Raw genomic sequence first — 27233 nt, forward strand, 5'->3', positions numbered from 1 at the left:
CCTCCTTCTTCTCCTCCTCCTCCTTCTCCTCCTCCTCCCCCACTTTGAAGCTCTGGTTCTCTTGGCATGGAACACTTCTGCTGGTGCTGCTCCTCCTGCAGCTCCAGCATTGCTTTCCTTGAATGCTTTCCATTCCACCCAGGGCAATGAGCTTCCCTCCCTGCCACCATCACCAGTGCCACCCGCCTGGACTTGGAGGCAGCTGAATTCTCTCATCCTGGTTTGCAAACAGCCACAAGATTCACTCCTTTCTCCGTGTCCCTGGTGTCCCATGGCTGCATCAGGCCACCCAGCAGGGGCACAGCCATCCCAAAGCCTTTCTCCAGCATCACCAACTGCCCCATCCGCCTGCAGCACTTCAGCTCACAGCCCAGGGATTAGTTCAGTGTCTTCTCTCCTTCCTTCGAGGCTGCAGCCTCAGCAGCCTCCTCTCCCTGACTACTGTCACATCTCTATTACATCTCTTGGCACTTCTCATTTCCAGTTGATTGTGTAATTCTTGCTCTTTGTTTTGCTTCTCTTACTTAATCCAACATGAAGATAAGTCCACTCTTTCCCCTGCCTTAACTTTCTGGGATCACTCGTCAAGATAAACCAGGGAAGCACAGCCCTTGTGGCATGTTAGTCCCCATATGCAGAGGGAAAACCAGAATCTGGAAGGTGATTTTGATGGTGCAGGTGCCAACAGGAGCTGGCTTGCCTCCCAGCAGACCCTCTCTTCACAGAGCTGTGAGCCAGGCTGCAGGATGGGATTTTTGTCATATTGGCTCTGAGACCTCTTTATAAAATCACAGAATTGTTTGGTTTGGAAGAAGCCTTGAAGCTGACTTCAGTCCAACCCCCTGCCACAGGCAGGGACACTTTGCACTAGAGCAGATTGCTCCAAACCCTGTCCAACCCAGCCTTGAACACTTCCAGGGATGGGGCAGCCACAGTTCTCTGGGCAACCTCTGCCAGAAACTCACCGATCTCACAGGGAAGAATTTATTCCTAGTATCCCATCCAAGCCTGCCCTCTGTGAGGTTTAAGCCATTGTCCCTTGTTCTGTCATTCCATGCCCTTGTCCAAAGTCACTCTCCAGCTCTCTTAGAGCCCCTTTAGGCACTGAAAGGAGCTCTGAGGTCTCCCCAGAGCCTCTCTTCTCCAGGCTGAACAACCCCAAGCCTGTCTCCCTGGCAGAGGTGCTCCAACCTTTGTAGCATCTCTGTGGGCTCCTCCGGACCTGTGTTCCTGTTGCAGAGGCAGTGAGTGGCTGCTCTGGTGTCTGTGGGAGCAGGAGCTCCTCGCGTTATCTGGGCGCTGTGGGGACCTTCCAAGTGGTGCAGAGGTGTGGAATCACAACAGGATGAGCGTGGAAAAGGTTGCTGTGCCTGAGCTTCCCTCTGACTTTTCCTTGGCAGGTCCGACCGATCTCAGCATGAAAGGTGGGGCCTCCAGCACAGCCCCCTCCAACAGCACCAGCCGGGGCATGCAGGCGGCCCAGCTCAGCCCCACGGAGATCAGCGCCGTGCGGCAGCTCATCGCCGGCTACCGGGAGTCGGCGGCATTCCTGCTGCGCTCCGCAGACGAACTGGAAAACCTCATTTTACAGCAGAACTGACTCCCCGTGTCTGCATCGCTCCTCGGTCGACAAGACAATTTATACCTGCTAGAAAAAGGCTCCCAGCGGTGTCCTGCTCAGGACCACCATCGTCCTCCCGCCGCGTGGTGGGCACATGTAGTTTTAGAAGGTGGGATCCAAAAGACCTGTTTTCTTTTACACTCCAAGCACCTGGGACTTCAGGCACAAGGACACGTTTTGGAACCGTACCAACACCCGTGCCTCCGGCCGACCAGAAGCCAACCCTGCAGCTTGGAAGGATGTGGGACTTCGAAGGGCAAAAGGGAGCCTGGGGAGGTTTGGGGCTGCAGATGTATTTAGAATAACCTTTGTGGACCCAAATGTTAGATTCCCATCCCTGGATAATTTCCAAGTCTTAGGTGAGCTGAATCACATATTTATTGAGAAATGGACCCTCCTCTCCCCTTAGTAATTTATTTTTCTGAAAATGGATTCTTTTGAGTTTGTACAGATTGCCAGTTTTTTGTCTGTCTGAAGGAATTTATTCCTGTGAAATAACACATTCCATATCACTACACTACTAATTTCCAGGCAGCTCTGCCTGTTTCTCTGGTGAACCCTTGTCCCACAGGGAGCAAGTTTGCCATCCAGCCCTTGACATCGAGGCTGCTCAGCCTCCAGTGAGCGTAGGTGGGAGCTGAAAGCAGCGCAAGCGTCCTGCTTAGGCCTTTGTTCTAAGAGGTCCCGTAGCAGCAGTGGGGTCTGAACCTCCCGCAGAGACTCGGCAAGCTCAGCAGACCTCCGGCTGGAAGGACATCTCGCACTCATTAAAGTCATTGCAGATAAGAGAAGGAAGGAAGGAGATACCTGAGAAACACTGTATTGCGGTCACCATCCGTACTCTACCTCACACTCCATTGTGGGCTTCTTCCAGGACTGGCGGCGCCGGTCCTGGGGGTCAGTGAGTGTTGCAGACATGGGGATCGTGCCAAGGAGGCCGGAACCTCCGGCTGGGTCCTGCTCCGCTCCGTCTGCAGCCAGCCCGGAGCCCGGGGGATGAACGCCCGGTCCCGCGGGGTGTGAGGCAGGGCAGCCCCAGGGCTCACCCGGAGGTGAGCTGGAGTGGTGACAGCCGGCTGCTGAGGGAGACACCGGCAGCATTGAGCAGCAGAACTGACAAAGTCCTCTCTGGGGCCCAGGATCCTTCCCCCTCCCTGCTCACAGTCCTGGAACAAGCCCACAGTTCCCAAAGTGTGGAAGAATCGTAGTCCAATGACCATTCTGCCCTGTTTCCAACCCCCCCCACAACGATGCACTTCGTTTTGCTCAGTGCAATACCTACTGCCAGTGCTGCTAACCCAGGGACCTCGCTCCGGCCAGGGGTGCTGCGCCCAGCCCAGCAATGCAACGTGCTCTGGAGCTGTGCAGAGACCAGCGAGGGTCCCGCTGCTCCCTGTCCCCTGCAGCCCCCCCCCAGCTTGGCTGAAGTCCACACCATGAGATAGAAATTCGATAAGTGTAAAGCTGTTTTGTAGGTAGAAACTTTCTTGGTTTGGAGCCAGTTTTTATCTTATTTTTGGCCACTCGGAGCCAGCGGCTGGGGGCAGCTGCTCCAGGGGCCAACACTGGTGGCACAGGCTTGAGCAGCCGCTGGTCTGGCCAGGAGCAGGCCCGGGCAGTTCCCCTGCACCCTCTGTACCCCATGATGCTCCACACACTGGAAGAAAAGCAAAACTTTACCCTGCTCGTAGTCTCAGAACAGAAAAAGCTGCTGGCTCCTGAGGCCAGGTGTGCCTGGCCCCACAGCAGAAGGGATCAAGCGTTGCATTGACTGTTTTCCCCAAACCTTAAACTTTCCGTAGCATTTGGAGAAAAGGGACCCGGCCCCTTGCCACAGGGTGCAGCTGAGGGGTCAGTGCAGAGACGAGGTGATGGTGGCTCTTAGACCTGACCCGAACCAGGAGCATCCACACCCATCCCCTCCTGCCCGCAGCAGCGGAGCCTGGGGAGGGGCCCCGGGGATGCCAGCCCCCAGCCAGGGCTCAGACTTAACGCTTTCCCCAGCATTTCAGAAGCCTGCTTGGTTTGTCCACTGCATCCTCCCATACTTGGAATTTATGTAAATATTTATTTTTGTGTGAATACCATGAAGTAACAAACCTTTGACAAAATCTGTAACTGCAGCCATTTGTGAAAGTCTTACCGTTCAGGCAGGAGAGGCAGAGACAATCGCTGTCCCGGGATTCTCCCTCTCCGTGGTCTCCCAGCCACGCCGGTGCCTCCCTCCTCGGCAGAGGCAGCGGAACCTTTAGCCATAAGTTTGCCATCAGTTTGTACTGAAACAGAGGTAACCCGGGGGCACATGGACAGACCACCAACAGCCACAGTTGGGTTAAGTTTCATTTATCCGAGTCATTCCTGATCACCTCTGAACCTGTCTCGGCACCTGTGGAAGTTCAGGAGCTCTCACACGTGGTCACACTGCTGTAGAGGACACCGAGGCCGCGTCCGAAGGAGGGTGCCCAACACCGCCCTGTCCCAGCACCTGATGTTCATAACCTGCAGCTGAATGGTACAGACTCAGATTCCCAAAGCCCTGGTGACAGCCACGTCTGAGACAAGTTGTAAAGCAAACAGGATTGACTCCGAATTTCTGTCAGGGATCTTTTTTTTTTTTCCCTTCTTTTTTTCTCCCCTTCTCTTTTTTTTTTTTTTTTTTTTTTTTTTTTTTCTGGTGAGCCACAGCGTTCTGGTTCCTTTGGCATGAGCTCCACAGACATCTCCATGCTCTGCAGCTGCTCTGTGCTCCACTGTGGCTCCCTGTGCTCCAGGACTGTTCACAGCCACATTCCTGCGCTCTCACTGGGCAGGACGGGGTCAGGAATTGCTAGTCCAGGTTCTCAAGAAGGAGGAACAAGCAGGAGCAGAATACACCGGCTTTCCGGATATCTGAGAGGTGGAAGGAGAATGCTGGGTTAGCAAATGGTCTGGATGGTCTTGGGTTCAGTTAAGAAAAGCTGATCACTGGTCAAAAAAAAGAGTTTGGTTTTGGTTTTTTTTTAAATTTTGTTTTATTTCAACACACCCATCCTGCCCGGGATGTGCGGTTCCCATGACGCTGTTTCTCTATGGGAGAGCGTTCCCAGGGTTGTGAGCAGATGTAACTTGTACCTCCCTGATCCCAAGGGCCACTTCCCTCCTGGAGCGGCCATCGGATTTAGTACCAGTTCATGAAAAAAAAAAATGCTGCTTTGAACTCAGAGGGTTAATATACTTTTGATTTGTAATTTTTTGTAAAACTTTTTACAAGGTAGCATAGTATTTCACCAGACACCAACTACAATCCGTCCATGGTCTGATTTTTATATAATTTAGTGGTGCTTTAGAAACTTTTGTTCAGTTGTTTCGGAGCTGCACAGCTCAGTTCTTCGCCTGTATCTACCTAAGACCAATGTGAACCTTTGTATTTTTGCTCCTAATTTTGGACTCAGTGAAAGTGTACTGTTTACATGTACAGAACTCCCGACCCCGTGTGTTCTGCCAGACCTGCTGTTGAAGAGGAAGCTGCCCCTCACCCAGTTCGTCTGCTTAACCCAGCCACAGCCTCACCCACCCACCGCCACGCGCCTGCCCCGAGGGACACCCCACCAAACCCAGACACCCCTTAAGCAATTTTGGGTTTTGCACAAGCTGTTGTTATTTTTTTTCCCCAGTAATTTTGCAGATCGGCTGCAATTCCAGTTGGGAGCTGATCTGGAGCTCTGAAGCACCAGATCTGGGCAGTGCTGCTGCCTCCCCATCCTCCTCCTCCTCCTCCTCCTCCTCCTCCTCCACTGCCCGTAGGGTCCAGCTGATGTAGGGGAGCAGTGGGGGGAGCAGGGGGAAGACACTCCTGAGCAGAATTGGGAATACTTTAGGGAAGGGGCTGAGCTCACCCAAGCCGGCTGCTGGCTTGGGGTGGAGGTGGGAACGCGGTCCCATGGGAGGCTCCCAGCGAGGCAGAAGAGGCTCTTTGGGAAGCTGGTGCTTTCCCGAGGGCTCAGATAGAAAGCTATGGCACTTAATCCAGCTTCTAAGGTGACACTTTATTGCTTAATCAATTGATTCCTTTGGAAATGATATTTTTGCAGATAGGCACCTATGCAACTTCATGTGGCTCTTAAGCAGATGAGCACTTCCTCCTCAACGAGCTTGATAAGAGTTATTTGTGTTATATACTGTGGATTTTTCCAGTAAATGTGGCTTAATATTTTAATTCTTAGAATGTGTGTCTATTATATATGTGATGCAACTTAATTCTGTTCTGTTTGTGGAATGATTAGCACAGGCCAACTCCCTGTCCCCTCACTTAACAAAGACCAATGAGCTGTTAATCGAGCTGTTATCTCCATGGTATTACTTGCTAAATGCACTGATTTCATAAGTATGTGGAATCCTTTTTTTTTTTTTTCTTTTGAATCTGTATATCATATATAAGACTGAATCTACTTAATAAACACTGTATAACAAAAAGGGCTTTCTCCTCCACTGTCGAGCCCCGCTGGGTGCTGCTGGCCCCAGAGCTGCCCCTCGCCCCAAGCCCTGTGCGAGAGGTTGGTGCCATCAGCCACCAGAGCGGGATCTAAATTTAGGTGTTAAAAGGAAGAAAAAAAACCAAACCAAAACATCTCTCATTCCTGTTGACATAAGCTGTGCTTTCCATTCTGTAACAAACAGCGCGGGTACCAGAGAGAGCAGTGGCAGCACTCACAAAGGGGGCAAGGCACCAGTTTTATGCTTAACTTATATTTTGACAAAATTAATTTTGTGAAGTGTCTGGTTTTTGTGAGAAAAAAAAAAAAAAAAGAAAAAAGAAAAAAAAGTTTTCATTGAAGTTTGTGCAAAGTTCTCCCTCATGGAAAATACTGATTTTTCGTTATCAGCTTTATTCACTAAGTATAATAAACCTTTGCATCCATAAATGTTCCTCTTCAAGCGCTGTATAGATACCATCTCCTGGTTTGATCATCAGCAGACCCAGAGGGTCCAAGGGGTTTGCAGCTTCCGTGGAAATGCAGCTGCACAGGGGTGTGGGGATGCTGGCGGGGCAGGCGGGTGTGCTGCCCCTTCCTGGGACTTGCTGCGAGGCCAGGAGGACCCAGCTGAGTGTTTGTGCTTGTAACGATCACCAGGGACAGCACATCCCAAATGGAGCATCCACAGAATTCCCTGATGTCTCAGTGGCCTCGTGTCCAGCACCATCGGTATGACTGAGCCTGTGGCTGAGCTTTGCTTCCACATTTCCAAGGGAGCGTGGGAGCCACAGGGATAAGCAGTGCTGGGCCACACCAGCTGCAAACCAGTTGGCATCACCTGCTGAGGCTTCCACAGCCCCCTGGCCAGCCTGATTCAGGATGTCCCCATGCCTGCAGATGGCCCCACCAAGCACGGCAGAGCCAGAGCTGAACAGCAGCCGGGCTGGGAGAGACAAAATCTGTTACTTGGCACATAAATATCACAGAGAGACAAAAAAAAAGTGTATTGCTCTTTGTGAAATTCTGATGTTAATGGGTTTTACTCTTGAAACCCCCAAGCTCCCCTATTGCAGAGGTAGCTAATCCTGATGCCATCACCTCCCACCCCAATAAAACAGGAAAGGATTAAATACCGAGTTTTAAAGCTTGGCTAAGTAACAACTCTACCCATTTTTTTGCATTCCTCGTATTTCGCTTTTTTAGATTAACCAGGTATTCTGTATACAGAAAGCCTGCCGGAGTCAGAACATCGATGAACCACCAAAAACCACAGAAGCCTTTTTTCACCCCAAATGCTGGTGCCGGACCCAAGCCCCGGCTCGTGTGCGAGGCCATCGCTGCTGTTCCGCAATGGCAGCGCTGTGGAATGCCAGGAAGTCAGGGATTGTGTCACCACACAGATCTCGGCACTCCCACAGCCCCAGGCAGGAGATCCCTGCTCGCCCTGCAGAACCCAGACACATGAATCATAATTCATGTTATTTCCTTACTGCCCAGAAAAGAGAAAGGACTCGGCCATAAAGTGAGTTTCCAAATAGTTTCAATCGACTGTAATTGGTATCATATTTATGCTCTCAAGAAACATTTTTAGATCCATTTATCCAACAATGAGAGCAGTAACAGCAGGACCTGCCCTGAGACTGGGAAAAGTCTCAGTGCTGCTGCCCACAGGCATCACCCCAGCAGGGCAGGGAGCCCCTGTGACTGTGGAGGGCTCCCACAGTGTCCCACAACCCCCGCGGCTCTCAGAGCCTCCAGGGTCTCCATTCCCCAAGAGCCACACAGCATCTCTGCAGGAGCTACACCATCTTCAGTGCTCTCTAAATGCATAAAACCAGATTTAACAAAGCCAAGCAGCGACACAGCCCCTCCCCTCTGAACAGCTGCAGTTAAAAGAGAGGAAAGGAAAAGCCACATTGCCTTAGAATGGAGGAGGATTTCAGAAAAAGAACTGAAACCACGCAAGCAGATTTTACAGTGTTTATTTTTCCAATAGCACAAGGGACAGACATGAGCAGGCCCCCCCCGAGGGCTCTGCCCCCCAGACCAGTCCGAGCTGAACACTGCAGTGGCCCCCCAGGAGGCAGAGCCAGCCCCCTGCTCCGCTCCCCATCTTTGGTAAGCAGGTTCCACACCTCTGCTCGCCCCCACCGGCACCGCAGCCCTGCCCAGGCCGGGGTGCCGCTGCACCGGGCTCTCATTCTCCTGGGATGAGGCTGGTGGATGCACTGAGGATAAAACCATCTCAGGGACTGAACTTGTTCCACCCCTCACGACTGTGGCTGAAAGAGGAACTTGCACGGCTGAAAGAAAGTGCATGGTGAAGGGAGGTAGGATGGAGCTGGAAAAGGGACAAGAAAAAAATGAAAATAAACTCCCTAAAATTCTTGCTACTGCCCGCTTGAATAAGCCAGCGGCTTCTCCCCCTCACTGAAGCAATTAACTCTTAATTAGGAATTGCTCCAAGGAGGCAGAGAACTGCAGTTTTGCTCTCCCTCTCTGGATGCACATGGATGTTCATTCACCTCCTTGCAGTGCAGGTACAGCCATGCCCTGGGAGCTCAGGCGCAGCAAAAACTGGCGAGAGCTTAAATGAGCAACGGGGGAGTGAGCTCAGCTCAGCAAATCCCACCTGGTCATCCTTGAGCCTGCACAGCACAGCCCACCCGGGCACCAGGGGCACGGGGAGGCTGTTGGAACCAAGACCCCAGTGTGGTGAGCCTCACGTCAGGCAAGACGGAATACAGTGGCTCTGACAATAACTAACACCACTTTAATGCAATACTGCTGTAGAGCCTGGAAATCCAAGGAAAAAAAAAAAGAACCCTTTATGCTCTATGTACATTACATCCATTTACAGAGTTGGCCAGTACTGTGTACAACATATAAATATATGATCAAACAGATGCAGAGAGGATACTTACAGGAGCCAAGTAACTCACTTTATACATCCAAGAATGAAAATATAAAAAAAAAAAAAAAAAAACAAAAAAAAGAAAGTAAAAAATAGGAAAGAACACTGCTTTAAATGTTAGGTGATGGTCACACAGATGCACAGCTCGATGCTCGCAGCTGCTCAGCTGCTGTGGGGTTTCAGGTCCTCACCACAAAGCTGCAGTGCAGAGCTCACTGACCCCATCACTGAGCTCCAGGGAACCTCCCGTGTTCCACAGCAGTTTGTGGAAGCTGGCCAAAGGAGGCAGGCACAGCTGCTGGGCCAGTTCAGCCAGGAACAGTTCCCCGGCCACACAGCTTCCTGCAGGCCAGCAGAAGGCATTTGCTTGGCACTTGCCCCAACATTTTTTTTCCTCTTCATCTTGCATCCTCCACGTGGGTTCCATGTGGCACATGGTGGGCTGTAGCACATCCCTGGGCACCACGTCCTGCTGTAGCATCCAAAGACTGCATGGGACCATCCCTGCAGGGCAGCTCTTCTGCTTACACTCACTGCACAGCAGCACCTCCCACACGAACTGGGAATGGAGATGGCAGAAGGGGAGAGTGGAAGACTGTAGGGCCTCACCTCGTGCAGCCCTGAAATAGCAAACACCATCTTCCAGTTCCTTTAGATGTAAGGATTTCCTCCACAGAAGGTCCAGGGATTGCCACAGCGAACGGCCTCTCCCCCCGGCGCCAGCCTCAGCGTGATACCAGAGCACAGCTGGAATTTCCATGGCAGCAGGAAGCAGCAGGATCGCTCCCATGGGGCACAGCCCACCCAGAGCAGGGTGTCCCCATAAGCAGGAATGAGCTCTGCACTGTCGACCTCCGTGGGAAGGCAGCTCAAGGTTCGTCACCAAAACAAAGTGTAACAGCGTTTCTACTATGAACAGAGAGTACTTTGTGTACTTTGTGTACAGGCGTTAGGATCAGTCCTTATCAAAATACACACACTGAATATACAACCTGTCCCATGGCCATAATTTATTATCTCACCACAAGGCACAATACACAGAGCTTAGAGGGTCCTATACAGTCGTCGTGGCAGAAGGCGCCGCAGCCTTTGCACATGATCATGGCTTTGAGGCTGCAGGAGCACTGGAACGAGATCTCGTCGACGCTGCTGCTGTCAGCAAACATCTGCACAGCCAGGGCCGTGTTCCGGCCCGCAGCAAAGTTCGCTTTGTGGGTGAGCTGCACCACGCTCCCAGCAAGGCCTCGGGGGAAAGCTGGAGTGTTGGATGAATAATTAAAGCTGGTGGAATTAAGCTGCAGCTTTGAAAGCTTCCCATAAAACGCTTGCTTGATATTGAGCTGCGAGGGGATGGATGAAGGCTCCAAAGGGTGACACTGTCCTTTTCCTGGATCCCTTGAAAACTTAAAGAAGGGCCAGTCCATGACCAGTGGCTCTCTCTGTGTGTGCCCGGCCAGTTCCGTGGGCTGCTGGGCCACATCCCCCCGGTTCTCCGCGTTGCTCTTGGCTGGGCTGCCACACACCAGCACCTTCTCACTTCTGATCCCTCCCGGGGTGCTGCTGGGCTGCTTTGAAGTCCATTCCTCCCTGGCAGCTGGGACTCCTTCTCCCAGTGCACAGCCCTTGTCCAAGGGAATCTGTTTGCCAGGGGACACGGTTTCCATGGCTGAACTGTGTTCCAAAGCCCTGGAGTGATGCAGCCTCACGCTGGGGCTGGAAGGAAAACCAGAACCAAAGAGCTTTTTGCCTTGAACCCCACCATAATTTTTATTGACTAATGCACCTCCTGTCTGGTTTGGTCCAAGAGAAGTTATACCTGGAGATAAAAACCGAGGCTCTGCAGAGGCATTCAGCTTCTCCGGGCTTTTACTTGCCGTGACACCTCCTAATGGGTTGTGCTGTGGCAACCGGTGCACCTTGGGCAACTCCTTCTGCTCCTCAAAGCTACAGGAAGAAAATGTTCTTTCCTGAGGGTCCACATCTTCAGACTTCAGAGAGGCACTTGCCACATTTGCCAGTTGGTCTTGGCAGCTTAAAGACGAACCAACTTTGGAATGTTTTTCTGGGACAGACTGATCCTCTACACCCTCTGCTCTAGGCAACGCTGCTCCTGATCCACAGGTTTTTTCCTGGGGATCTATGGAAGATCTCACTGAGCGAACATCAGCGCTCCTGCTTTGGGCACTCGTCTTTATTCCTGCATCTGGAGAAGATTCTTTGCCAAAACAGCGACCGCTGTCCAGTTGTAGGGAGAGGCTTTCTGGCTGCTTCTGCAGCACTGGCTGTGCAATTTCCAGCTTGATGTTGACATGAGACACTGGGAGAACTTCTTCCAGTGGAAGCTTCCCTTTCAGCAACTGCATCACTAAAGGGTTGTTGGTCTCGATGGAGGACATGGGCCGAGCAGAGCTGGCTGGACGCTCGGTTTTTTGGGGTCCCCACCTCTGAGGTGGGGGTGCAACCAAGTCCCCAGAACAGGATGGACTCTCCATCTCCACAGATGGTTTTGACCTAATCTCACTGTGCTTCTCACTGCTGCTATGACAGGAAGAGCCTTTCCCAGCCACCTCCCTACAGCTGACACTTCTGAAACACATCTCCACCTCCACATTCTCATCAGCCATGTCCCCTTCCCAATCGGAAGCAGTGTCTGTTGTTTCACTGTGTGTACTCTGTATTTCTTCATCTCTACTTCTCTTCAACTCCTGAGTCTCTCCCAGGGGCTGATGTGTGTTTTCTGGTTCAGTTCTGGGGCAGCTCTCCCTTGGCTGCGGGAGCTTTTCAGAGGTATCTGTCCTGTTCTGAGAAGTAAAGTCACCATGCACAGAGGGCTGCAGTAGAGCCTCTGCCTTTTGTTCCTCATTACTCCGTTTGCCATCACTGCCTTTCCCTGTCTGCAGCTGTGCAGCATCACACACTGTAGGGATCACTTTTTTCACTCCAACAGTCACCGTTTTGGAAGTATTATCAGCACCACATTTTCCCAGAAATGTTTGGGAGTTGTTATAGCTAAAACCAGACACCTTTTCTGGATCATGGTGTTCTGTGACACCCGATGACAATTCTGGTGGAAAAGGACAACTGGAGGAATTCTGCTTTACATCAGAAGGATAATCCAGCTGTATGGTGGGAGCACCAACATCTCTGAGTTCCACCACAGCCCTGTGTTCTGTGGGACTGACCCCAGCTCCCTGCCCCCCAGAACGTAACAGACTGGTCGCCACAGGAACCACACATCCCAGCTTTGTGCTCTCCTGTGATGCAGCGCAAGATGGGAGCTCGGTCCTTGGGTCATGAAGGAGCTGCTTGGGACTCTCCTCCTGCCTCTCAGGAGTTGCATTGTCCAAGGATGACACAGTCAGAGAACCACAGAATGGCCTCCTGGGTGACCCATCACCAGGCTGAGTGCCCCCTGACCCTGTGGCACAACCCGGAATGCTGCTCCTTTCGCTTTTTGAGGAAGAGTGATCTTGTCTGGAAGAGAGGCAGGAATTCACACTGGCTTCCTGAGCAGCCCCTTTGGAGTCAGCCTTCCCTGCGCTCAGATGAACAGACAGCTGTAGTTGTGCTCGCTGTAGATCTGACGCACGTTTTCCATGAGCTCTCTTGGATCTTCTGTGCTGGGAACGGCCGCTGGATTCTCCTCCACCGCCTCCTTCATCGGCACCTCTCCCCCCGCCGGGGCCGCCCCCTCCTCCGATGGCGGCGGTGGCTTCGCGCTGGGCTCGGGCTTGCAGAGCACGGGCCTTAATGTCTGCGAGGGTGCGGGCCCCGGGGCGGCCCCGGCCGGAGGGCTCCGTGCTGGGGATGATGCGGGGGCAGATCTGGTAAGTGGGCTGACCTTTAACCACCCAGGGTGGTTTAATACGTGAAAGTTGAATCTGAAAGAAAGGGAAATGCGGTAAGTTCTAACACCGACCATCTCCAACGAAATGTGTTTTACTGGAAACTGCTCATCATCATTCTTAGCACAAAAATTCAACAAAAATTTCAACTTAGAAACTAATTTGGGCAGAGAGGCAGCATGGTCCCACAACCTCTGCTCTGTGATCTGTAAAGGTCAGTTCACACTAATATTGTTTTACCAGAGCCTGCAGGCAAATATGAAATAAGTTATTTATATTCATGTCTTCAAAGATCAAACTGGTCTTCTCTATACCAGGATGACTGCCCTGAAACTACCAAAATGGTTATCCTCGTCAAAATGGGAAAAGTCAGGAGGAACACTGAAATTCTATCCAAAAGCAAAGGAAAAGAACTCAGAAACCATACAGGATAAAGAACACGATTTCAAGGTTTTTTGCAGTCAGTCAGCTCATTTCAGGCAGTGTTTCTGTAGCCACAGAAATGCAAATGAAGGGAGTAAGTCAAGGTTACCCTGTGCTCTTGTGCAAAGACCTTGGGATGATTTTCCGTTCTTTGCCTGTCTAAATATGACAGCAAACCGTGGCAGTCAGAGGCACTTCACCAGCTCTACCAATGAAACCCTTTGACTCCTTCCCTTAAGATGGCAACACTTGACATTTTAATAATGTTTGGATACTACTGAGCACGGCAGCCCTGAGACACAGCAGCTCTAAAGCTCTTTCTTACCCGGATGGGTGGGACTTTGGGCTCCTCTTTAGTAGGCTGTGGCTTTTCTGGGTGAACACTTTCAATTGTGTTACGAAAGGACTGACGATCTTCAAGCCGGGGCTTCTTTTCGGGGAAGGACGCAGAGGCAGCCTCCTCAAAGCTTTTCCTCTTCTGCTCCTTGGACTCCTGAGCAGAGTTCTCCTGTGGCAAGCTGGGAATTCTGCTGGCAGCTGCCAATGATGGATCTTCCGATTTGCTGTTTGATTTGGAAGTCTCTGGAGAGAGGTGCAGTTCGGTACTCTGTGTCTTCAATCCTGCGGCCGAGGGGCTGGTCAGATCATCTTTCTTTAGGTCTGTCTCAGGTTTTGGCTCTTTATGAAGTGAGGGATCTGGCCCCACGGGAGCAGGCTCTTTGGGAGTCTCGGTGTGTTCAGGTTCCCGCAGTCTGTACAGGCTCCTCCTGGCCCGGCACCGCAGGTCGGCCCGGGAGCGTTTCCGGAAGCGCCCGTCCCTCTGGCGCGTGGTCGGCCCGCGCGGCAGCCTCGCTTCTCCTTTGACAGACAGCTCTGTCCTGTTCTCAGCGTCCTCCTGCACCGAATTCTGCGCCTGGGATTCTTCCTGGGTCAAGCCCAACCTATAAGGCAAACGCAAAAGCCAGCTAAAAGCTAAAGCTCACCCCAATTTCAGTGTTACTGAATAGTGCCAACATGGGCAGAGAGTCATCAAAGCCTCATTAACTCACCCTGCAAGGGGAGAGCCCACACCTTCCACATTGCTATGACATGTTATGAAAAAAAGATCCCAAAAATTTGTGATGGAAAATACCATCAACTTTTCTTGGAAACAAAAGAGATGGGCTACAAAATTCTGCTGAACCCAGACAATTCCACTAAGCACTTTCCCAGAACAACAGTTGGAACAATTCATCCAACAACCTGTGTTTTTCAAGGAGTTTATGCTGCGTCTGCTCAGGTATCCACAAACAGAAACTCAGCCACCAGCATAAACATGGATAAAACAGGACATTTCTCACTTTTGCCCATAGTAGTCCTCGAAGAACTTCTCTTTCCATTGCTCTACTCTCTTTTCCTTTTCCATCTCCTGCCGGATTCGAACTTGCATCTCATGGGTGAATTCACCTACATGGAAGCAAGAGACTGGAATTCAGTTCCAAACAAAACTCTTTCTGCAAATACAGCCTCTAGTGTTTGAACAGTACTGCAGCTAAATATATAAAAGACAGACCTGCTGTTAACACCCTGCTCCCCATCCCGCTCTGGATCCATGTGCTACCTCTGGCTCCAGAAAAAAATAATGTTTTAACAGACAGGCCACCATTTAAGGAAAAATAAGTCAAAATAAGTCTGGTACTACTTTACACCTTGAGCACTTAGTGCTGAAGGTCCTATAGTACCAAAAGAAATTGTATCTTTGATTTTAAATACAAAGAAATAAAAAGTTGGGGGCAATACAGCTAGATACACAACAAAGCTGTACTAAGTTCCCGCTCATTAGCTGCAAAAGAAAACGAAAAATTCTACAAAATGAGCAGCTATTCCCCAGGCACTCAGGAAAGCAAAGCCACTCACCATCAGCGAGCCGCTCCCTCCAGCTCTGTGCAGCGTGGGTGAAGAACTCGTTGTTCAGAGCGCTGCCACTGAGGCGCATCAGCCCATCAGCCCCCACCTAGCAGGACAGACCCAGGACAAACAGAACACATCTGCTCCAGCTGTTCCACACTGAAGAGGTAATCAGGGAAGGGAAGACACTTGAGTGCTCATACCTGTCGATCGACTTCAGGCAGGAGGTAAAGTAGCTGCTGCTGGAAGTGTGATGGAAGTGCGTTAAAGGTCCTGGAGTTGATCAGCGCTCGCAGGTTTGTGTTGACAAGGATGGAGCCTGGGGTTTCAAAGTCAATATCCTCACCCCTGTTCCGTTTCATTTGTCCTGGAATTTAAGGACAGGCAAATAAAGTTAACATTGTTGTACAAAAGTATTTCAGCATTATGGGCTGAAATTTGTGTCAAGCTACAACAACAAAAGAAGCGAGAGAGATGACAAAGACTGTAGTATTCAAGTGTGAAGAATGACTCTCTAGCGCAGTAATTAATAAACCCACATCTAGAATTCTGACATGAGGTCACAGTTCTGCCACATTCAGTTACGATTCTTAATGCAGCTCTTCAGACCCGGCAAACTTTTAAACAATTCTATCACTAACACTCAAGGTGGAAAGCCTGGTTTGTGACCTCAGGTCATCAAATGCCTCCTGGTGCTCTTTCCCCAGATACTCATGGATTTCAGCGTGACCAGTTATTCTTCCACCTTTACCCAGGAGCACATACCAGCTGTGGGCTTCCGGATGCCCCTCAGCAGCTGTGGAGGATCCCTGTTTATCTCCGTCCTGCTGCGCAGGCTGGTTTTGCACAGCGCCAAGGAGCTGCTGCTGCTGCTGGATGTGCTGCTGCTCTCCCCATCAGCGTGCCTTCCTGTGAAGCCTAAATGCAAAACAACATCATCAAAATATGCAAAGAACAGTCAAAACCCAACTGAGAGAGCAGTTTAACATACAGGAATTCTCTGTTACTAACAAATCTGCTACAGGGTATTGCCCAGGTACCAACTATTTTGAGCAAGTTAAACATACACACAACTCTACAATCTCACTCATTCTCAAGAGGTGTTACAGAAATCCTCAGACAAACACAGATGACTGGGGACTGACTGAGAGAAATCTGTGAGGTCATTAGGAGCCCCCCAAAGCCATGCTCACCTGAGGCAGACTTCATGTGTGCCCCATTTACTTTCAGTGGGGTTAACACCACCCGTGGCAGCATCACACCCGTCTTTTTCTTCTGTTTGGTTGTCTGCAGACCATAAGAGAAACAATAACAAAACAAGGGAATGAAGGCATTATGGAAGAGTATAGTAATCTTCTAAGCAGTATGCTCCTCAGTTAAAGAGCTGCCTGGCTCCTCCTAGCTGAATCTTCAGGCAACACTACATTTAGGACTACCAGAGAATTCAAAATTGTCTTCCTATACATGATACCTCATCATCCTGCCACTTCTTGTCCAACGAGACAGACTCGTAACTACCTCTGAGGAACTTATGCACAAATAGTCCCTGTCCTACCACCCCAACAGTAATGAAAGCTCCTCTTGAGAGGCTTCATCCTTCCCATTAGTCCCACTTTTTCCTACCTGGGAAGCAGTTCTGTAGCTCTCCCTGGTAGCAGGTCCCTTGCTCTGAGATTCAGTGGAACACGAGGCGTTAGAAGAAGTTTCATCAAGAGACACTGAAAGAGATGAGCTCTCAGTCAGACACAGGAGTAGGTCCTGGAGTTTAAGGTTAATGTCACCAGACACTTACCATCATTGTCACCACTCACAGTGCTGGCTTCGTTGGACCCACAACTTTCAGCATCTGCTGTGTCCTCCAGCTCCTCCCCTTCTGGCACTGACAGGTTCCGGGACCACTGCAAGGCATCTTTCTAGAGGGGGAACAGAACTGGGGTGGCTACAGCCCTCCCTCTCTCCCAAATCTACGCCAGTGGGACCAGTTAACTGGATATCCTTTAACCTTCAAGTTTTTCCCTATTTTAATTCTTGATGCAGAAGGTATTTTAAAGAATATTTGGGCTCATGGCAGAACAGAAGTCACCTAAATTAGAAGCACTTCATAGCCCCTTCTTAGACAGGTACATATCCAAAATACCAGGTTGATAACAATTAATTTAACAGAAAGGTTCATAATATGTCACAATTTTCTGTAAGTAATGACTTCACATTAAAGAGAAGCATCTCACTATGAAAGAACAAGCAACATCAGAGTGGCCAAACACTAAGACAGCAAGCTTAGGAGATGTATTTCCTACTTGTACAATAAAAGTTGTTTAAATGCCATCTATTTTCAGCAAAATGTGTCAATTCAACAGCATTTTCTAAGAGCAAAAAAAAGATGGAAATTAAATAGCTGAGATCTATCAAGTTGATATTTATCAGGGAATCCAACAGTACAAAACAATGCAAAAGAAAAGCTCAAGACCAGAAACATGTTCAATATTTAATATTACTGTAACAGTAAACTAAAAATAAAAAAGTATTCCAGAGAGATCTCAAGATCTGAGGAAAATATTGATGTAAAATAACACAGAATGTAGTGGAACACAGAACAAGCAGCCAGAAGAATGAATATACATTTTCCTATCAAGATTTTACTTGTCACTACAAGCTCTTAGACCAAATCCTTGGTTGGCTGTTTTCCCTTGTGGCTGGCAGCAAGGGAGTGCACAGATCTGTTCTGATGAGCAGCCACCTGAGCTGGACACCAGGTTCTGCAGTAAGAGAATTCATCTTGCCTGTGCAATTCAAGAAATAATACTTGGGGGTTTTTTTAAGGAATTCATCATAGATGGCTTAATACAGCTGAAAGGTCCAAGGAAATAATGAATTCCAGACCCTCTCTCACATGATGATCTCACTACTCATGATGCTCAAAGACAGGGTAACACTCAACCCTGCACAAGGAGCAGAACTCACCCCTGGGCCCTCAGCTGGGAACAGAGCTCAGCATTTACCTTGAGTGTGAAAAGGCTGATGCGTCCAGGGAGTTTGTAGAAGAGCCCATCCCCTCCCCGGGAATTGGAGTGGAGCATGGCATTGAGGCAGGCCAGGGGAGATGTGCCACTGCAACAGAGACAGAGAAAGGAGAGAGCTTAAGAAACAGACTATCAAGAAAACAGCCTGAGAGATCTGGTTAAATGGGCATCCTTTAGCTGATGAGGGGAACAGAGGTGATGCTATTAACTTTATGGAACAGGCACTTCAGTCAGAACAGTGTCACTGGTTTCATTCTGACTTGTACATCAGCCTTACACATCACAGCAAACAGTAAACGTGACACTAATTTCAAAGCTATCCTCGTCTGTTTTCAGACATTTCTAACTTTTACTACCTGTTTCCTCCCCTCCTCTCCTGGAATCCTTCAATGTTGGATTGACTTTATAAAACCCCCAGATTTATTGTTACTGGAATGTCTCCCTGATATGTCACTGACCAAACTACTTGAGCAGAGCTCGATACAAAGGCTCTGATACTCTCATTTGTTACTACCTACATAACTCCCTGGTTAAAGCCCCATCCTACACTCACAACGATGGAACTGCTATGCCACGTAATATGGTGTTTTCCAGTAAGTCCCACATATACGGGCAGAAAGTTGTCTGGAAGACACATTACAGCACTACTGACTGCATTCCTACTAAAAGTGAAACTGAAAACCGGACTGAGATAAAATATTTCAAAGAAAATCATTGTCAATTTGAAAACATAGAACAATTTCTGTTTCCACACTGTATGTTCTTGGGTTTTGGATATTTCTTCACATGCTACAGCAATAGGCAGTTACCCTGTATCACTTTCAGATCATGTGAACAAAATTTCCAGCCTTCTCTCCTGTTAGACAGTGTTTTCCCCTCTGTGTTTACCAGACACTCCAAGCACACTCACTAGCCACAGAGCTCTCTTAAAACAGCAAACTAAGTAATTTTCCCCAAAACAAGAAAAAAACCAAGCAGTTAAAACTCTACCAGGAGCTGAACTCAGCACAGTACTGGCTCATGGGAACGTCAGTGCCTGGTACGGAACACAGCCCTCCCAGCAGAGCAGCATGACCCCCCAACCAGGGAGCCCCACCTCAGAACTGGTTCAGAAGGAAAAACATCTCAAGGCACTGAGCTATTTCCTTCAGGAAATGGATTTCAGGAAGAGCTTCTATACAAGCACCAGCAAAGCCCGCTGCACATTCAGCCAGGCAGGCTCACTGCCTTTATTCTGCAAACAATCATGCTCTGAAGAAAACAATCTTTTCTTAAAGCAGAGAATTAATGACCAGGGAAGGAAAAGCAGATATCCCAAGGGAAACCATCAACCTTTAAAGGAATGAGTTAGGTTTGTGGGATTTAACATGACACATGTTCCAAATTCTTGTCTTTACTTACACAGTGTGACAGGTCACTTGTAAAAACTGGGAAAGCACAGGATAATTTATGTGTGTGAAGAGTCCTGCTATTATCTTTGGCAGGGGACAGCCTGCACACAGAGATCTCCAACTGCCTGCTTAGGTAACAGGACTTACATGAGAGAGACTGATTAAAGCAAAGCTCCTCTTACGAAGATCCTCATTAAAATCTGTCTGAATTCTACTGAAACCACTCCTCATATCCAAACCAGAGAAGATCTCAGAAAGCATCACAGAATCACAGAACAGGGGGGACACCTTCCACCAGATCAGGTTGCTCCAAGCCCTGCCCAACCTGGCCTTGGAAACTTCCAAGAATGGAGTAGCCCCAGCGTCTCTGGGCAACTTGTACCAGGACCTCACCACCCTCACAGGGAAGAGTTTCTTCCTAATATCCAATCTAAATCTGCTCTCCTTCACCTAAGTCCATTGCCCCTTGTCCTACCACTACATGGGCCTGTGAAAAGTCCCTCCCCAGCCTTCTTGTAAGCCCATGGAAGGTGGGTGTTCCAACAGGTCCAAATCTGATGCAGAAGCACACATCAGCCTCATGCCTCTGCAAACAACAGCAGGTCCCACACCCAACACCTATGTAGACATCACTGATTTTTACTATTCAAAACACCCCAGCTGTTTCCTGATTTCACACAAACAAGGAGCAGAAACAAGCTAACATTTAGGTCCCAGAAGAAATCAGTTTACCTTCTGTAGCTGGGTAAAATACAGGTTTGGGAAATGCAAACACCACAGTGAAAAACAGTCCACAGAAACAAAGGGAGGGAGAAGCAAGACTAGAAACAGTCCTTGCATCTGGATTTGTTAGAAGTCTATCCCTGGACAGCAGCTTTTTTTTTTTTTTTTTTTTTTTTTTTTTTTTTTTTTTTTTTTTTTTTTTTGCCAGGCAGCAGTAACTGAGGCATTTGGACTATCACAGTTACCCACCTTCTTTGAGCTGCAAGACACTCTGTATTTCTACTACTGTCATGGAAACAGATGGAAGCTCACAGGAACTTAACCAAGGAAAGCAGTCTCCCACTTCTGCCCTTTCCAAGGCTTTGTATCAGGTTCTTTTCCACATGAAATCCACTCTGAGATGGGCATCTCTTCCTACAATGTCAAGAGCCACAACCGTGTGATGTGAGCTGCGCTCTCCTGGTGCTCAAGAATCTGAGCACAAGCCAGTGACAAGTCTCTTCTAAAATATAATGTCTGCTCTAGAAATGAAGTATCAGAGGAGATATAACTTAACAGATAAACTGCTCTCAAACTCAAGTCACAATAGCAGAAACTGCTGGGAGCTACTTATGTGAGAACCATGAGAGTGAGTGGTAAGTACAGCACAACGCAGGGGCCTGATCTGCAAGAGGCATTTACTGCACAATAGATGGATGAAGGGACTCTGTATATTATCTAAAAATCCAAGAACATCTTCCAGTTATTATCAGTGGAAAAAAAAACCAAACCTCACAATCTGTATATAAATGTCTGTACTGTCATCTGAAATTACCAGGCTGAAAAGAGAAAAAGGGAAGCAAAGTGGGCTGGGGATGAGGCAGAACTGTATGAAGCAACACCAGCCTTCATACACTGCCTCCCCCATGCTGCACACTGGTTTAGACAAAATCATCAATACTAACCTCATTTCCTTTAGACCTTCAGCCTCTATGACCTGCAGAATCTGTTTTGGGGTCATAGGAGCATCTGAGTAATTTTCCAGCACCTGAAAAGACAGAAAGACCAAGTGTCATTACAGAATTGGCTTGTGCATTCCCAGAACTACTCAATCAGCTGTGGCCTAGACCAAATAACGTGCCCCTTCAAACTTGATTCACTTGCAAAGACACACAGTAAAATTTCAGGCTATCTCAAGATCTGCTGAACATGAGTCAAAGCCACAAAAGGCTTCACCTTAATCTTTTCCCCAACTAACTGAAATGCAAACATGGAGGAGAAAAAGCAGCAGAATTTGGCCTTGACCCCAATGGACGCTTTACCAGACTTCACTATACATTAGATGGAGCTGCTGCCACATAAACCTTCCAAACTGAACAGTGGTCGGTGACCCGTAACAGTGTAAAACCTTTTCCTACCTCTCCACAAAACATCCAGTGTTTTTTTGTCACTAAAAGTATTACTGTGCAGCTATACAATCCAATACTGTACCTTCCTTAGATTACTGAATTAATTTCATTTTCACTCCATCCCAAAAAGGGAACCACAAGTTAAGAGTCAGAATTCGTGTCAGAGAAGGACAGAATTCAGAAAAGCACAAAAAACCAGTAAAGTATTTGGGGAAAAAAAAAATCTGGCTACAGACACTAAAAACACTTGAGGGCTTGCCTTTGACAAAAAATGAAGAAAATCAGATATTAAAAGGCAACGCAATAAATAACAACTCATCCTTTCATATATTATAGCAAGAATAAAGTTGTCAGTTATATACAAAGAAGTAAAAAGGCTATTACTTTCTTTTTTTTAAGCCTGTGGAACTTACTGCTCCGAAATGTCTAGAAGCAAAAACTCAAGGATTCAAAGAGAGGACCGGACATTTCTGTGGATAAGAAGATTATCCACATAAACAGGAAACAATGAGCAAAAATAAGCTGCAGTAGATGTAAACCACGCAGTTTCTTTGGGAGCAGATTACCCTACAGCTGCTGACCACGCGCCGGCTCCTGCGCCTGCCCCGGCAGCAGACAGTGCTGCTCTTGGAATGCAAAGGCACCCAGCTCCACAGACCTGGGGCCACGAGCAAAGAGACAGGCACAGGCCATAGCCTGGAACAGACATGGAAAACAGCAACAGGAATTCACTCAGGAACTTTCTGATCATAACCATGCTCTGAATTCCCCCAGCATCATGGCCACACAATGTACAGCCCTGGTGTCATTTGTCCCCACGTTTTAGGAGTCAGCAACCCGGTGCTGTCTCTCAGTCTGACTCGTGTGGGAAGCCAGAGGAAGGACCTAGATGCCCCGTTTCTTATCAGTAACATCTAGAAATGAGTCACTGCAGCAGCCATGCCAATGGGACATGAGCAAAACCACCCCAAAGTTGTGCAGGCCAACGTTTACACCCCAGACCATCTCCACCCTCTACAAGTAACGAAAAACCCAAATGCAGTTCTGCACTTCAACTTGTCTTGTGTCTTGTGATATGGCTGAGCTGGATGGGGCTTGGAGCAGCCTGGACTAGTGGAAATTGTCCCTGCCTGTGGCAGGGGGTGGAACAAGATGATCTTTAAAGGTCCTTCCAATCTAAACCTTGATTCTATAAATGGAATTTCTCAAATCATATCCACCCAACAGGTATTCTGCAGATGCCTGAAGCTCACAAGCTTCTGAGAATGAGGTAAGAATCTCATGGGGAAGAGAATTAGAGAATTAACTTGAGTTAAAACCCAATGAAAACACAAAGAGTGTAAAGAAAAATCAAAGCAAGTGATGAGCCATATTCAGAGAGAGTAAACTAATTAAATTCCAAACAGCTCCATCACACTTTTTCCTCCCTCCACAGGTTACAAGGTCTCCATGTCTCCCTCCTGAGCTGTCACCCCATCACTCAAAGGCTGCAGACAGCTGACACGGGGAAACTCATTGCTCCTGAGCCAGTGAGATCTGCAAAATACAACATATCTGTTCCAAAAAAATCAGGGAATTATTCAAACCTCTCTCCAGTGACAGACACAGCAAGTGAAGTATGTGGCCTAAAACTGAGCACAAAGGAGCATTTACATACAGATAAAAGAATCTATGCTCAGGGGAACAATTTCCAATCAAGAGCTGTATATTAAGTATACAGAGCACTTAATGGAAGAACTGGAGGAGAGGATCCTGCAAGCTTTAGACACCAAATCCCAGTCTCCAGCACTGTGCCTTCTATCCCTCTCCAACCTGACACTCCCAGCACCACATCAGCCTTCCACCCAGAGCTACAACTTCAATCCTGGCTATACCTTACCCCAAAACAGAATTTTCCCCCTCCACTATTTATAGCAGTGGTAGCTGAAGGTTCCTATGCCCCTAATGATGGAAGTTTATATCACTTCCTCAATTTACTGGTCATCTAGCTCTGACAGCACTTTTGGGATCCTGCCATGGCTTTGGGCATCCAGATTAATCTTTGAAGTTTATTTTATGGAACGTGCAGAGTTTTGGCTCTGTAGGAGGAGCAACACTGAAGAACATTTTTGCCTGTGATTCTCAGAAATGTTGAGCAGAATACAAAATACACCAGCACACGTCAGAGAGGGAAATTAAAAGCATTTAACAGGGAGCATGTGTAAGCCTAGTGTGAAATAAAGTTCTATTTTTAGTGGATTTACAATCAGTCCTGCAAGCTGGAGTGCAGCTACACAACTGTAGGTCTCTTTAAGTGGATAATCTAGTATGAGATCGTTCTATTTCTGGTTCATCAATGGCTCTAAGATGCTGTTGAGGCTCAGACATCTCATGCACCCACAGTGCCCAAGGTCCTGGCCAGAAGACAGGTGAGAGGGACTGTGTGAAGAAATGCCTTCCCCATCACACAAGGGTGAGGAGATGTATTAGGTGACTGCTTCAGACTTACAGTCTCATGTGCTGCTTTAGGCAGCCTATAAATACTGATTTTTTTTTCACCTGTCAGGGCTCGGGAGGTTTCAGTGAGCTGACTTTGTGCAAGGTCACATAACACAGCCTCTGCCCCCAGGATCACCTGCCAGGAAAGCATCCCTGCCATCTGCAGTGACACACCTGGTTCAAAGAACCTGGATCCCAAGAAGAAATGTAGGATGGAGAAAGAGACCACCAGGCTCCTACTGTGAAGTTCCACAGTAGTTGCCTTATGCCCTCCTCCAGTTTTTCAAGCAAAGCCGTATGAGTCTAAAGTATTATCATTTACACACAAAAGATGATGCAAGCTGCTGGAAGTCAGATGCTTGTCTGATTAGGTTTTCTCCTGGCAAGCAGTAAGAAAACACTCCAATAGCCAAAAAAATCTTACTTAGAAGCACCAAGAGTTATCCTGAACATCCTCAGTACTAGACATGAGCCTCACTGGACTCAGCCACACTGCTCCTTCTGAATGTTTACATGCTTCAATACATAACCTGGCTGGCAAAACCAAAACAAACACCTACAACAGAAAAAAACAAGGAAACAATCCACCCTCAAGCTCTATAAATCAATTTCTGCAGAAGTCCAAGGGCTACATAGAAGGAGCACATGTATCTTCATGAGCTGTACACCACTGACAGGGCTACGGGGAGGAACCGTGGGATCCATTCACATCCAAGTAGCTGGATCATCCCTCACTCCATCCCTGGCACTGCTGTACCTGTGTCACTAGGTCACCAGGAGAGAGCCAGCTCCTTCCACCCAAACACCACCCAGCCAGCCTAGACACCTCGGCATGCAGCCCTTAAATCAAACCTCTGACTGGCTCACTGAAAGAAACTGAAGTTATTTTTCTTTTTCAGATTTCCTACTTCATAACTGAGGTTCAAGACACAACCGGCTCCAAGGCTTCACAGAGGGAAGTCACCTTCCTCCCACTGCAACAGTCCAATGACAGTGGCATTCCCACAGACACCACCAGAGCAGAGCTGGGCTTGGAAGTTGAAGCCTTCAACAAGGAGATTCTTTAAGACAAAAGGACTGAGACATCTCCATGGCCACGTCTCCTAAACCCGAAAGTGACCAAATATAGGCTGATTCAGGGATGTTCAGTCCAGCTGCTGCTGCAGCAGCCCAGCACACGCCACCGGCACAGAAAGACCCCGCACCCTCGGTAATTAAACCAGAAACTTTTGACAGCGGCCGTGCCCTCTCCGGAGGCTCCCGTTCCTCCCACGGAGCTTTAAAACCATCTGAAAGGCAGAGAATGAGCGGAACCCGCAGCCTGCCCGGCACGCAGGGAACCGCTGCGGGCCGGCACCTCCCGCGTCCCATCCCGGGAGCCGCTGCAGCCCCGCCCGGCGGGCAGCTCGCCACCGGGGGCCGGGGGCCGCGCTCGTTCCCACCGGGCTGAGGGAGGAAAACAACCGCGCAGGACACCCCGGCCACAGCGGCCGGTGGGGGAGCCGCGGGAAGGCGCGGGACCGGGCGGGGAACCGGCAACACGGCCCACGCCCTGCAGGCGGGCCCGGTCCCCGCTCTTAGCCCCTCACGAGCGATGGCGGCGCCGCCGGCCCCGTTACTTGGGGAGGGGCCGGACGCGGCGGGGAGGCCCCGGGGCACAGTGGGGCCTCCGCGCCCCCTCCCTGGACGCCCCCCCGGCCTCACCAGGCGGGCGGCCTCGGCCCACGTGCGCTCCTTCTTCCTCCTCTGCTTCATCTCCTTCATCCTCCTCCTCCTCCTCCTCCTCCCGCGCGGGCGGGCGCGGACCGTTGGGCGCGGACCGTTGGGCGCGCGGGCGGCAGGCGGGCGGCGGCGACCGGGGCGGGGTGGGCGCGGCGGGCGTGGCGGGCGGGGCGCGAGGCGGGGGCGGCTCCGGGCGCTACGGGAGACGGCGGCGGCGGCGGCGGCTCGGGCCCGGCATAACAACGGGGTCAAAGGGCCGGGAGCGGGGCGGGGCGGCGGGGCCCGGCGACGGTGGCCGCGGCGGGACACGGAGGGACCGGAGGGGAGGGGCTGGAGGGGCGGGCCTGGGGCTGGTTTGAAGGAAAACAAACCGCAAGGACCGCCGGGAGTTGTAGTTTTCTTGCGTAGCTCCAGCGTAGCACCGCTGTAGCCCGCGGACTACAAGTCCCGCCGGCCGCCGCGCCGCATGGCGGGAGAGGCCGCCGCCGCCGCATGGCCGCGGTGGGGAAGTGGCACCGCCCGGGCCGGGGGCGGCTGAGGGACCGAGCTGGGGCTGAGGGCTGCGGCTTTTGGTGTTCCAGCATGCCGGCTATCACAGAATCAATTAGGCTGGAAAAGACCTCTGAGATCACTGCTGGTGACCCAACACCACCACGTCCCCCAGACCAGGGCGCTGAGGGCCACGTCCAGTCTTTCCTTAAACACCTCCCGGGACGGTGACTCCACCGCCTCCCTGGGCAGCGCCTTCCAATACCTAATGACCCTTCCTGTTAAATTCTTCCTGATGTCCAAACTAAACCTCCCCGGGCACAGTTGAACACTGTGTTCTCTTGTCCGCTGTTTGGCAGAAGAATCGGACTCCCATCTGGCTCCTTTCACAGTCTCCTTTCACAGAGGTGGAGTGCTAAGGTCACCCTGGAGCCTCCTTCTCCAGGGTAAACACTCCCGGCTCCTTCAGCCGCTCCTCATAGGACATGTGCTACAGACTCTTCCCCACCTTCGTTTCCCTTCCCTGGACACCGTGGTTATACTACAAGGCTCCTTGTTCCCACGGCACCAATAAAAGGCTGGTTTAAATCAGCACCACCCATTGCAGTTACAAGCAAGATAAAACCGAGGTCAGGGGCACACCCTGGACTGGGATTCTGGCAGGGTTTCACCAGCACTTCTCGTTCCCAAGGTGCCACTTGCAGGCATCAGCATCTTGTATACACACACACTACAATACTCAATGTGGTTCTACTCATGATTACATTTTTTCAACTTACTTTGTGCAGACTTTTTTTTTATGAAAGAAAAATAATGCGAGGCTTTGTAAAACATGAAGTCACTGAGTCCCACCCCAAAATAACAATGAAAAACACATG

The 27233-nt window shown here is 49.6% G+C and overlaps 2 protein-coding genes across 5 annotated transcripts in view; one reads left to right on the top strand and one right to left on the bottom strand.

The window, feature by feature from the left end:
• Positions 1-6522, top strand: part of NOL4L (nucleolar protein 4 like) — a 63924-nt gene extending 57402 nt beyond the window's left edge. For all 3 annotated transcript variants that reach the window (XM_030288992.4, XM_030288994.4, XM_030288993.4), the window contains one exon: positions 1401-6522. In XM_030288992.4, coding sequence (XP_030144852.1) covers positions 1401-1600 — 200 coding nt within the window. In that variant the 3' untranslated portion in view covers positions 1601-6522. The remainder of the gene's footprint in view (positions 1-1400) is intronic.
• A 1519-nt stretch (positions 6523-8041) lies between these two features.
• Positions 8042-26057, bottom strand: ASXL1 (ASXL transcriptional regulator 1). 2 transcript variants are annotated; one of them, XM_072916990.1, is made up of 12 exons: positions 25844-26057; positions 21223-21305; positions 18144-18252; positions 16937-17057; positions 16768-16862; positions 16338-16431; positions 15910-16062; positions 15348-15511; positions 15154-15250; positions 14598-14703; positions 13583-14198; positions 8042-12870 (listed from the first exon to the last, which is right to left on the bottom strand). In XM_072916990.1, the coding sequence occupies exons 2-12, from the start codon at positions 21276-21278 to the stop codon at positions 10003-10005; spliced, it is 4479 nt and encodes a 1492-aa protein (XP_072773091.1). In that variant the 5' UTR covers positions 21279-21305; positions 25844-26057; the 3' UTR covers positions 8042-10002. The 2 variants fall into 2 exon arrangements, with proteins under 2 accessions (XP_072773091.1, XP_030144850.3); XM_030288990.4 differs by having other exon boundaries at positions 25849-26038.
• Positions 26058-27233: the final 1176 nt, after the last annotated feature.

This window comes from Taeniopygia guttata, chromosome 20 (genome assembly GCF_048771995.1).
Source record: "Taeniopygia guttata chromosome 20, bTaeGut7.mat, whole genome shotgun sequence".
In the NCBI taxonomy this organism is placed as follows: Eukaryota; Metazoa; Chordata; class Aves; order Passeriformes; family Estrildidae; genus Taeniopygia; species Taeniopygia guttata.